This window comes from Pteropus alecto, unplaced genomic scaffold, assembly GCF_000325575.1.
Source record: "Pteropus alecto unplaced genomic scaffold, ASM32557v1 scaffold103, whole genome shotgun sequence".
NCBI classification, from domain to species: Eukaryota; Metazoa; Chordata; class Mammalia; order Chiroptera; family Pteropodidae; genus Pteropus; species Pteropus alecto.
The window spans coordinates 439,876-453,230 of NW_006436288.1; the positions used below are offsets into that span (position 1 = coordinate 439,876).

The window sequence follows — 13,355 nt, forward strand, 5'->3', positions numbered from 1 at the left end:
TTTCCCAAGATTGCACAGCTGAAAGGAGGAGCGGAGGTTTGAGCCAAGATAGTGATTTCCAGGCTTCAGTCTGTCCCTGACACAATCTCTAACAAAGCATCTATATTGTTTTGCTATACAAATGTGTTGCAGTTGTCACTAGACTGTGAGCCCCTTGAGTGAGGGCGTGGATCCTAATCACCCACAGTACCTGTCCTTTGTAAGTGCTCAGGAAACATTCACTGAATGTCGAATTAATGGGCTGCTCTGTTATATCACTGATCGTCCAGAGGAAATGAATTCAGAGCAGGCACATTCCTGGTCCGGTTCTGTAGGACATTGTGCCATGACTGAAACTAGAACCCGTTGTTTTCCATTGGGTGTTTTCATGGCCCACTGTTAAGCTAGAGAGTCTGCCTCAATAGCCCAAGCTGCTCTACCAAATGCTTATCTTCTTGTACGCAGCTGAAGAAAGACAAGGCTTTGATGAACAGCTTCCGGGACGGGCTGACCTACTCTGTTTTCAAGACCATCACAGACCAGTTCCTAAGAGGTATAGATACCAGGGGAGAATCAGAAGTTAAAGCTCAGGGCTTTAAGGCTGCTCTTGCAATAGACGTCATGGCCAAGCTCACCGCCATCGACAACCACCCCATGAACAAGATGCTAGGCTTTGGAACCAAGTACCTGAAAGAGAATTTTTCGTCCTGGGTCCAGCAGCATGGCGGATGGGTAAGTACCTCCTATTTAAAAAATACATCTTCCCAGATCTCAGAGTAGATGGGCTGAAACATTTTTTTGTTTCATTTTGTTTTTTAAGTGAAGGGAACACATCTGTGAAGCAGTTCTCATGGGTTTAGGACGCTTGAGTGGCAAGAGATATATCCCATTGACGGGAACATATTTTTAGTGATTATCTTTATCATCAATAAATATTTACTGAGCTCCCAAAGGGAACATGGGTATGTGTGTCAGGGGAGAGGGACTGGTCAGATGTAACAGGAAATGAGATGTTGAGATATAAAATGTTTAGATAGATATAATTTCTGTTTTCACAAATTTTGCAGGCAGCAGAAGTCTGGCAGTGAGACAAGGAGAGGCAGACAGTTCCTCATACTCTCAAATGTGGGCATAATCCTCACGCAGAGATTCAAGGTTCATGACATTTTGTCATTGCTGCTTGGGCCCAGCATTTTGATGGGGACATTTAGATACAAACTCAAAAGCAAACAGTTACATTTTCATCTGTTTTTAATGACCTGATCTCCTTTATTCCCATTCCTTGAGATTTCCTTCAAACTGCCACGTTCAAATAGCCTCATAAGGTCAACCTCGTCAAAATGCTTTACTCCAGAGCTTTAAATCTCAAGAGGCCTAGGGCATTTTTGTCTGTTTCAGCCCTTCCTGGGAGGACAGGCCTTTGCCCCACATGATTCTTAGCCCTTTCCACGGGGATGCTCAGGGGCCAGCAGCAGGGTCAGTCTGCTCTCAGCATGGCCCAGCATGACCCTGAGGCCTCCAAATAGGCTTAGTCTCTTGGCCACCAGAAGAAAAGTACAGCTGATCTTTCTAAGGGGCTGAAGTATCTCCCATGGTCGTCAGTGGATGCCCACTGAACTCACCCAATCTTCAGTTCTTCCCCATTTTCCACTTTTGCACCAGATGTGATAACCCTTAAGTCGCTGTTCTGAACAACTAAGGCTCTTAAGTGTTCCAAGTTCAAGCAGCCTTAACTTGTGCTAAGAGGATAGATTCTTTGACCTTATATTTAGGACCCCCTCAAGTCCTTCCTCTGTCCCAGAGCCTTTCCTGGCCACTCCAGCTCAAGATCCTCACCAGCTCTGAACCTCATAACACTTCATGCTTGCACTATAATTATATACAGGAAATCACCATCATTGTTGGTCCACTTAACATATTTTCCAGAAAGATTATAAGTATCAATTGGGTTCATGGGCCAGTTCTCCAAATCTATTTAGTTAATTAATGTAGCTGAAATGCCAAAAGTGTCCTACAAACAATGGCGATTCTACAGCAAAAGCACAAGCAACAAAAGAAAAAATAAACTGGTCTACGTCAAAATTAAAAAGTTTTCTGCTTCAAAGGACACCATCAAGAAAGTGAAAAGACAACTCAGAGAATGGAAAAATATTTGGGAATTGTATATCTGATAAGGGACTTGTATTCAGAATATATAGTGAACTTGTTCAACTGAACAATAAAAAGACAAATAACCTGATTTTTAGAGAGGCAATGGATTTGAATAGACATTTCTCTAAAGAAGATGTACAAATGGCTTCTGAAAAGATGGTTGCTTGATACTTTCATTTCAATATTAGGGAAATGTAAATCAAAACCATAATGAGATACCATTTCACACCTACTAACATGGTTAAAATAAAAAAGGCAAGTGTTGGTGAAGACATGGAGAAATTTGAGCCTTCCTACACTGCTGGTTGTCTTCTAAAATGGTTCGGCCTCTTTGGGTAACAATTTGGCAGTTCTCCGAAATGTTCAACATAGAGTTACCAGTTCCGCTCTTAGGTTTATACCCCTAAAAATTGAAAACAAATGTTCACATAAAAACTTGTACATGAATGTTCATAGCAGTATTCATTATTCATAAGCCAAAAAGTGGAAACAACCCCAATATTCATCAATGATGAATGATGAAAAGCCAAATGTGGTATATCCGTACAATGGAATATTATTCAATGATAAAAACAAATGAACTGATGGATGGATGAAGTCAGACAAAAAAGCCATCATCTATTACATGATTCCATTTATACAAAATGTCCCAACAGGCAAATTCATAGAGAGATGAGTGATTTCCTGGGGCTTTGGAGAGAAGGAATGGTGAATGACTGCTAATGAAAAGGAGTTTCTTTTGTTCTAAAATCAGATAGAGGTGATGGTTTGCACAGTCCTATGAATATACTAGAAGCCAATGAAATACATACGTTAAAAGGATGACTTATAGTATATTTCAATAAATTTGTTATGAAAAATCGTGGTTCTAATAAGCAAATAAAAAGAGGAAAGACAAAAGAACATAAACATTTTTATTATTTTTTTAATTTGGCTGCTGTTGCTAGAGAGAAAAACACTTCTAATTAGAGAAAACAGATGGATTTGTCAGTAGAAATAATAAAGGGAATTTTCAAAGGCTTTAGAATTTGATGGTGCTAGTTCTTCATCATTTGTAGTTTTAATTCAAAATTTACTAGTTTCCTTTGCCAGGTCATCATAAATTTTAATTCCAAGTCTTGGACATAATTAGGTTTAATTTGGAGCACGAAGTTGGAAATTAAAAGAGGAAGAAAAAGGAATGAGAGAGAAAGAACCAAGTTTTCCAAAGTGACAAAGAAAGAGTTGCAAAGAATAAAGAAGGGTGTTGATAAAAAAAAATATCTTTAAGCTGTTATGAGCTACAGATGTGTGAAGTGGACTGAGACCTGTGTTCCATTTCCCTGAACAGGAAAAAAAGATGACACCAGGTGGCAAGCCTCCAGGACTTCCATTGGCCTCAGTTTTTTTTTATTTTTTTTATTTTGGTGGCTCTCTGGGATGTCCTTGTAGTGGTGTGGAAGGAAGAAAACTATTCCTAGGCTTTTAGGAGCTCAGGGTTCATTCCTACTTATCTCAGTACTCCACATTTCATAAAAGTGCATCTAACCTTCCCAACTAAATTGCAAATCTGTGAGGGCAGGATTATGTATTTTATGCCTCTTCTCTCTCATAGCTCCCGTTACTTTTATATACAACACATATGTTCAGTCAATACTTATAGAATAATGAATCAACCAATCAAATGAATGAATAACAACTCTGTTTACAAAGCATGCTAAACAAACTACCATGAGATTTTAATTCACTCCTTGGCCCTGTTTCCTCACTGTGGCGTACAATCCATGTAATTACCCAGCGGTCCTGCCACCTCACTCATTAGCACTCTGAAAGGAGAGGTGCACACTCTCCGTAATCATTGATCTTTCCAGATGTACTCTTTTGAATTTTAAATACGGCATCAAAGCCTTTTCCCATCTAGCCTGTTTGCCTTAGATGGGTAACCTACATTCTTAGCTGATGTTTTCCTTTCAAGCATACCGAGGATGGCAGTCACCTTTCCAAGCCCTCCCCAACCCCTAACACAATCTCTGAGCCTTGGGTCACACCCAGAATAACAGGCATATGTTTTCACTTCAACAGTGAATCAAACATGGAATTTTAAGAATCTATATCTCTTTCTCCCTTCTAGGAAAAAGTACTTGGGATACCACATGAAGAAGTAGACTGAAACATCAGATGTGTAATCTGGAATTCTCATTGGCCAACTGTGGTCCTGTGTACATCAGTCTCAGCAGAGACTCCAGGAGAAAATAAAAATATACATGGCAGATGGAGCATTGAAGTTTTCGAAACCTTATTCCTGTGAACCAAAGAGACATCAGGAGAAGTCTTGTTCATCTGAGCTCATACACTGTAGTAGCATGGCCTTGACATCCATGTTTCTCAGGCCCTCCACTAAGAGTGTGGGGAAGTCTAGAAGGACAAGTGGTAATTTTCCTTTCAAATATTCAGAACAAACCATCATCCTACCTCTGCCGGCCAACTTAGGAAACGTGTGTTACAGACATTCACCGAGCTCATGAGGGCAAAATGATAAATTGTGCATGTGCCTACTCTTTGGTTTCCAGTACTATTTATTTTTTAAACTATACTTAGGATGGCTTAATAATGACATTGTTTCAAGCCTACCTTTAAGATGTTGCTGTTCATATTGGTAGACATAGCTCAAAGAGACTCTCGAGTTTACTGCTATAGCTACTAGTTTGGGGAGATATTGCCATATCTTGACTCACTTCCCTGGGAGAATTCTTTGGCAGTTTAAAAAAGTTCCATTTGGCAGAAAACAATTACTCCTACGACCCTCAGCTCTCTCAGTGACCTCACCTCTGCCTCTCAAGGTCTCTGGAACTTTGTTATTTTTTGTGGGAGTGGGCTGAGTAGCAGCTGGTAAATAAATATGTAGAAAGACCACTGTCATGAGAGTATCTCATGGTTAAAATAAGCAATAAATAATAGTACTAAAAATTCTATGAGGATAAAATGAATTAATTTATATAAAGTGCTTAGAACAGTACTTGGTACTTAGTGCCAAGTGTTCACTTATGTTCACTATCATGTGCTGCCCTGAGCTAAGTTGAAAATTTCCTCTCTTCTCAAAGCAGTCACAGATTGTTTTTCTGAAAATGACACTGTTCAGAATGAGGTGTTTTAGTAAGCGAAATATGTTTCATAGTAAGTATTTAAGATATACCAATGTTTAAAAATACTTTCAAATTATAGGGTCTTACAAATTTCTGGACCCTGAGCACCCAACATGTAGCCTGATGTAAAATAGGTATTAAATAAACCTTTGGGGAACAAATAAATGAATTAGTTAATCAGACATGCTTTCAGCTTCAAGGGAAAGTTGGACCTATCTATTATCACATGCTTTACTACCTGACCCATCTCAATTAAAATGAGTTATTCTCTTACAGGTGGAAATACTGGAGACCATCCCTTTTCCCATTTTGATCTAACCATTTCAAACTATTTGCAGTTCCCCAAATGTATTATGCAACTTTGCAGCCCAGAGCCTTCATAACAATATATTCTCCATTTGAGGTGTTCTTGCCTGCTGGTCCTCTTGCCCCCATTTCCACTAATTTGACTAACTCTAGTTCCTATCTCCTCATTCACTCCATTTCCCCCAGGAAGTATTTTCTAAGCCTCCTTTGGCCACAGTGAGGCTACATTTGGTTACCTTTCTTCATAAGGATGCTCCATAACACTCTATATATAGACATCATACTTAATATATTGTACATAAGAGCCAGTCTTTCACACTGGATCGCAAACTCTTTTGTAAACAAATATTATGTCTAATTTGATTTTGTATACCTAATGTCTGGCATATTTTCAGTGCACAGTTGTAGAACCATACCTTAACCTCACTGCTATAACCTATAAATCAGTTAAGATTGGAATATGGCCCAAGGTATGTATAACTTTAACTAGCTCTTCAAGTGTTCCAATATCATCTGCAGCTCCCAGCCAAGATGAAGTAATAGTAACTGAATTTAATCTCCTCATTAAAATAACTGGGAAAAAAAAAAAAAAACTAGACAAAATATATGAAAGAACAGAACATTGTGCCTCAGGTAATGAAAGACTGGTCCCTGAGAAATGAGAAACAAAGTGAGCCCTATGAATACCCTAGAATACTGCAGATAAAAAGTATTTGGGCTGTGCTGGAAGGAGGGGAACCTATGCAGGGCTCGACAGTCTCCCTGAGTAGAGCCTAGTCCAGGAAGGCCAAGGCAGCTAAAGTTTGCTGGAAAGAAGAGAATGGAACACAAAGCTCCAGAGATCTGCAGATAGTTCCCCACAAGTGTTCAGATGAATACTGATCAACATGTGAGACATTATCCAAAAGTTAGGGAAAAACCGCCTGAAAATATTAAGGGAACGTTCTCCAAAGCTCATATAAGGCTTGGAGTAGTGCCTATTTCCACTATCCAGAATGGAAAAACCTCAAAAGTTGCATGGCAATAGGTAGAATGCTCAGAAGAATTTTGCCTCGGTAATGGGAAAGAATTAGCCCTAAACACACTTTTGGTTCTTCATAACAAGATGAAGAGCAAGAACCAAAAGAATTAAAGCATTACCAAGCAACTTAGTTATGTTCTAGAACAAAGCTCAAGAATATCCAACATTCAACAAGATAACAGACAATGTCTGGCATCCAATAAAAAATTACAAGGCATGTAAAAAAGCAAAAAAAAAAAAAGAGACCCATGATGAGGAGAAAAGTCAAGAAAAGGTACCCCAGAAATGATAGAGCTGATAGAATTACCTGACAAGGATATTAGTACTATTTTAATTATATTGCATATGCATAATAAGCCAAAGGAAAGACTAAACATGCGAAGTACATAGAAATTATAAATATGAGTCAAATCAAACTTCTAGAGAAGAAATCTATAATTCTGAGATGAAAAGTAGACTTGAATGGATTAATAGACTAGACATTACAGATGAACAGATAAGTAAATCTGGAGACATAGCAATAGATCCAAATTAAAACACAGAGAAATAAGACGGGAGAAAAAAAAGAGCAACAGAGAACTGTGGGGTGACCTCTACTGGCCTAATATATGTGTAACTGGAGTGAAGAATTTCCTAATTTGATGAAAACTGTAAGCCCACCAAACCAAGAAACTCAATAAATGCCAATTACAAAAAAAAAAATATGTAGAACACTATGTTAAGACACATTATAAATTGCTCAAAACCAGTGATGAAAAAAAAATCTTGAAAGTAGCCAGAGAAAAAAGCACATTACACAGAGAAACAAGAAAAGTGATAGCAAACTTTTCCTGTGAAATCATACAGACAGAAGAGGATGGAGTACCATCTTGAAAGTATCAAGAGAAAAAAAGCTGTCAACACAAAATTCTATAAGCTAGACATAGCTATATGCAGCCTACAAAAAAAACAAACAAAAACCCACTTTAAATATTAAGACATTATGTTAAAAGTATGAAAAAAAGAAATATGACAACACAAGTCAAAAGAAAGATGGAGTGGCTATATTAACATCAGCCAAAGTAGATTTCAGAGCAAAGAATATTAACATTAGTGTTAATATTAATGTCATTTAAAAATAAAGTCAATTCATCAAGAAGACATAATTCTAATGTTTATGCATCTTCTGCTGTGTGTATGTGTATGTGTGTATGTATGTTTCCACACCACCAAGAATTCTCCAACACGAGCTGGGTATCCTACAATTCAACACTACCTGATACATGAGAAACTAAGAAAACAGGAATGGGTATATTAATATCAGTCACAACGTAGACTTCAGGTCAAGGAATATGGGGAGAAAGAGGGACATTACAAAATGATAAAATGGTGACCTATTAAGAAGACATAATAATCCTAAATTATGCAAGGCTTGAAATAAAGCAAAAACTGATTAAAACAAAAAGTTGAAATAGACAAATCCATAATTACAGATGGAAATCTCTACACTCTCAGTAACTGATTAATCAGTAAAGACTTGAACAATATAAACCAATCTAACCTTCTTGACCTTTATAGAAAACTACATCTAACAACTGCAGACTCCTACTCAAATGCCCATAAAACATTCACTGTTATAGACCATAATAGTCTATAGTCTGGCCCATAAAACAAGTCTCAATAAATTTAAAAGGATTAAAATCGTATGGTACATATAACCATCATGAAATTAAATCTAAAAAGAACAAACGCCTGGAAAATCCTCAAATATTTAGAAATTAAACACTTTTATGTAACCCATGGCTCAAAAAAGAAATCACAAGCAAAACTAGAAAATGTTTTGAACTAAATGATAATGAAAACATCAAAATTTCTGAAGTGCAACCAAACTATGCTTAGAGGGAAATGTATAGCTTTAAATATTTATATCAGAAACAGTCTAAAATCTATGATATAAACTTGCACCTTAAGCAGCAGCAAATTTAACCCTAAAATAAGTAAAAGGAAGGAAATTAGTAGGAAACAATGAAATAGAAAAATGGACATACGATAGAGGAAAATAAATCAGAACATGAGCTAATTTCTTGAAAAGACTGGTAATATGGATAAGACAAATTACCAATGTCAGAAATGAAAACAAAAGGTTAAGGGACACACTTTATGCCAATAAACTGACAACAGAGATGAAATGGACAAATTCCTGAGACATCAACAATGAAAATTGATATAAGAACAGAAAATATAAATCACCTTAGATCTAAATTGAATTTGCACTTAAAAACCTTCCCGTGATATACATCTGTGCCTACGAATCGCAGCACTGCATAGAATCTGAGGGCTCTAACCCTTTCCTTCCCATGGAATCCCTAAGGGAAAAAAAAAACCTAATCACTGGACAAAACGCAAGAGTCTTTAAGGCTGTGAAATTGGGTAATGATAGTGGGGAAGCTTTTGGGAGGATGACCAGAACTCAAAAAGCTCTCAAGAAAATCACTTTATTTTGCCATACAGCTTGTGCTGTATGATGGGCTGCGGCTGTCTTTTAAAAAGTATAAATTCCTTTGAAATGCAGAGCAAGATCAGAGATCAGAAGAAAGGAGGCCTGCAACCCTGCAACGGTATCTGCAAAGAATAGGACACTACAAAGATGTTTGGCCTCCAGAAACCCTGTAATGCTACTCATCACCTAGAATGCTTTACATACAGTAGCTGTCTGGAAAGGTAGTGGAACTGGCTGGCTGAAGAGTCAAGGTTCAGAAAACTCCAGTAGAGACTAGTACCAACAAACAATGAGAGAATAAATGAGTTCAGACATATCTTGAGAGTTAATTAAAATGGAACAGAAATTAGTTTAAATCCCAGTGCAGTTTCCTTTTCCCTCTACTCACTGCCAACGGTATCTGATCAAAATTTTGCACTGGAGTTTTTCATACTCAAATTTGGCATTTCCTGTCAAGACTAGTCATTAATCAGTTGGTTATTTTGAGGGGGAAAAATGGGATACTTATCATAGTAGCTGGTACAAAGTAAATTCAGACCCAGTTAGCAGAACTATCCTTTTTTAGCCTCTTTATTGGAAAAGATCAGCTTTATACGGTGATTAAATCTGAATTTACAAATGCAAATCTCAAAATTTTTGGATAGGGTGTTGTGCAGATGAAAATATCTAAATTCTGGACTGGGATCCCTCACAAGAAAAAGCACACAAATATATTTAACGTTTTATGTGACATGGAAGCCCTCATAAGGAAATGAAGACCCAATAAAAGGGTTAAACCTGAGTGTGTTTATATTAGCTTTGATAAAGAGTGTAAAGTCATGAAAAGATATGATGGAAATATATATTCATTCTATAAATAGTATGAACTAAGTGTAGTAAAATGGGAGAAACTTAACAGGGCCTGTTTCAGGTTCCTGTGTCCCTTCTTTTGAGATAAGGATGCTCCTGTCCTCTGGGTACAGAGAAGGCATCTCTCACAGGAGGGTTGACAACCTGCGTCAGGGAAGGTCAGAGTCCTTCCTGTACATGCCATTTCCTAATTCCTTCAGCTTAAGGTATTCAAGATGCCAAATTACCATACAGGGAGTAGCTTGGCCTGAACCTCGTCAACAGTAACCTATCCTTTGATTTAAATTTATGGAAATAATGTAACCATATACAAGGCAAAGAATTAAAATTAAAAACCAAAAACTTAGCTGAAAACCTACCTGGGAAAAGAAGAACCCCAAACAACTCGCACTGTTTTCCCCATTCTTGTACCTGCCTTTAAATCAGGCAAACCAACCATAGTTCCGCCTTTCTTTTCTTTGACTCAGCTGGAAATGGCACAACCTAACATGATTTTTGTTTTCCCTCCAGAGGAAACAATGGGAGGGTCAGCAAAGAAGCCAAGGTAAGCTGGCTGATTCAAAAGCATCTGCTAAGGAAAGACCTTTATATTAAAACTTGGTTTCCATTTAACTACCTGATGTTTGAGCTCAACTACTGCCAGAAAGCAAGCCTTTCTTCCAAGGCTGTATTTTATTTGAAATGCAAACAATGAAGGTGAGTTTTGTTGTATCTGAAATACAACAGTCTATCACAGCAAAGCACAATCAGCTGTTTTAATTTCTTGCTGAAAAGAAATGACATTTTTATTTTCCACTGTTTTATTATAAAAATCAACATTTCATTTGTTACAACTCAGCTTACTGTAATAATGAAAAGGGGGATTTATACAAGGTATTTTTATACAGTTTACAATGAAAGCACTTATTTTACAAAAAGGGGAAGTGAATAGTGGACAAGGGCTGACCAAATGTTGGCCATTAAAATATAAACACATCCTTGCAAAGCACCATCGCACCAAAGGCCATGAACAAGGAACACCAGCTGACTTTAAGACAATAACGAAGATTAAAGCTTAAGAAAAACTTTTAAAACACAAAGGATAAACATCTGAAAGCAGCACCAGATCCTTCACTTGCAAATACGGCTAGTCCAGCTTAAACTTCTTGATATCCTCTTTACTCTTTTAAAATTTCTTCTCTAACCCCAGATACCTATTTGCTTATTTTACTTGTAATATTCATTTAAAGGTATATATATATATCTCCATCACTGCCCTGCTTATATTTGATTAAAAAAAAAAAATGGACAGTTAAACAAAAGCAGTTGTCTATAATTCTTTGGTGTTAACTTTTAGGCAAACCGTTAAGTAATGGTGGGAAAAAAAAGTTTTTGTTAGGTCTCTAATACACTTGAGTATGTAAGAAATCGCCTAGTTAATAATTCTATCTGAAAAGTCATGAGGACTTTTTTCAGCAGTAAATTTAAGAATGGTTTAAGGATGTCTTATAAAAAAGAAAAACAAAGTAAAGTGTACCCGGACTGAAAGAGGGTGAGAATAGTCAATAACTTCATTCTAAATCATCTAGCTTACCCTAAGACTCTCACCCCTCTCTACCACGTACAGGTTTAATTTAATGACATTTGGAATCAAGAGAAACAGAAATATCCTAAGTATAGGAATTCATAATGCTCCTGACTTAAAAAAAAGATATATTTTGGGGGTCTAAAGTCCTCCAAAACTTTGAGAATTTCAAGAGCTAAATTTCAAGATTATAATGAAATGATACCATCCCAGAAGTCAGAAACCACATATATGTTACCATTACTTTCTAAAATCATCTGTTTTTTCTCTTGGCTCATTTTAGGTTTGGGAAAAAGAAAGGAATACCAAATAAAATTAAATATCTTGAGTTTAAGAATTATGAGAAAATGTTTTAAACAATACTTGATTATAAACTTATGACTTAGTTTATGTCTACATTTAATGTATAGTCTCATTTGTGGATGCCCAAATATTTGTCGGCCAACTAATATTCACATACTCATAACCACACTCCAGACATACTATGTATGCCATCATACGGACTTCTTAAGCACTGAACTTACTAATAGTATGGCATATTTGGGGTGTAAAAAGCCCATGATTTTTGTTTCTGAATTTTGTTAGATATGAAATGGTAACCAATATGCAGCTCTTATGGCATGCAAATAAATGAAGTGGCACGTTTTCCTCTGCGAGAGATAAAACGATTTTAAAAACTACATTTCTAAGCATCTAATATAGGCACAGGATTAGAGAGGAAAACAGTAGCAGCACATCTACCGCAGAGAAGCAGGCTTGCTTAAGGAAAGCCTCTCTGGTACCAGAACTAAATCATCTCCACTATGATTACTGGTAACAGGTCACACAAATATACAGTTCATTACTAGGCTAGGTAAGCCTCAGCTATAACTCTACCTCAAGTCTTCTTCATTAATGGGTCTTTATGGCAAAACAAAAAGATTTCCCCCAAAACTAATTGCTACCTGATACAAATAGAGGGTATTTTTATATCCTATTAGTGAATGAGTTGGCCTTATACAAACTGATTTTAGAGTATTTTTAAATGATAAAAAAATGCAATACTCAATCACCTTAAAATTTTACTGCTCAAACAACCCCCCTCCAAATTATTTTCCTATATTAGATGAAAATGTACCATAGCCTTTATTTCTAAATACATATCACCCCTTTATAATAGTTGTTCTCAAACTTATTAAAGGGTAAGAGCAAAACCCCTTGGGCCGCTGCTCAGAAGATCAAGGCTCTAGAGCAGTGAAGTTCAGAGTTAGAAAAGTTCAGTCACAGAAGGCCATTCCAATGCAGAACAGCTTACTACAGTGCACAGAATGCAGTTATGCTGAAGTTCATTTCTCAGATAATTCTAATTACATCAGTCAGTGGGCACACTTTAAGACATGTTCGAAATTAATACTTTTGTATTTAAAAAAATCTAAATTTTATTCACCAGCCCCTCCATAGATAATGAATCTAGCAATACACGAAACTCAAAATCCTTTTTCACTTTTTTCCTCGATTTGTGAACGTATGTTTATTTATTTTTTACTGTTTTTTTTTTTTTTTTCTCCAATTAAAACTCTTGTGTTTAAAAATCAAGATGGTTTTCTTAAGCTTAACTGTCCATGTAACCTGAGGGCCAATAAATCTTTCCTGAATTTTCACAATTTAAAGGTACTCCCCAAAATATTAAAAATTCATCTCAACTACCCCAGAAAGAGGATTCTTAAGATTAAGCTGAACTGCCTTCAAATAATTTCAAATTGGCACACAAATTAGCATTTTGCAAGAAGAGGCCATTGCCATCGCAGTACAAGCACTTGGACTGAGATATAACAAGGCGATATTCTTCTTAGTTCATTATAGTGCAAGTTTCCACATGGGAAGCCCACCAGATAAAGATGCACA

The 13,355-nt window shown here is 36.7% G+C and overlaps 1 protein-coding gene across 2 annotated transcripts in view; it reads left to right on the forward strand.

Moving 5' to 3' along the window:
* BCL2L14 (BCL2 like 14) overlaps nt 1–5,505 on the forward strand; it is an 18,558-nt gene extending 13,053 nt beyond the window's left edge. Inside the window, exons 5-6 of one of the 2 annotated variants that reach the window (XM_006912623.3) lie at nt 445–711; nt 4,241–5,505. In XM_006912623.3, coding sequence (XP_006912685.1) covers nt 445–711; nt 4,241–4,279 — 306 coding nt within the window. In that variant the 3' untranslated portion in view covers nt 4,280–5,505. Of the gene's footprint in view, nt 1–444; nt 829–4,240 lie in introns of those variants that run through there. The other variant, XM_025047335.1, reaches the window with a different exon arrangement.
* Nucleotides 5,506–13,355: the final 7,850 nt, after the last annotated feature.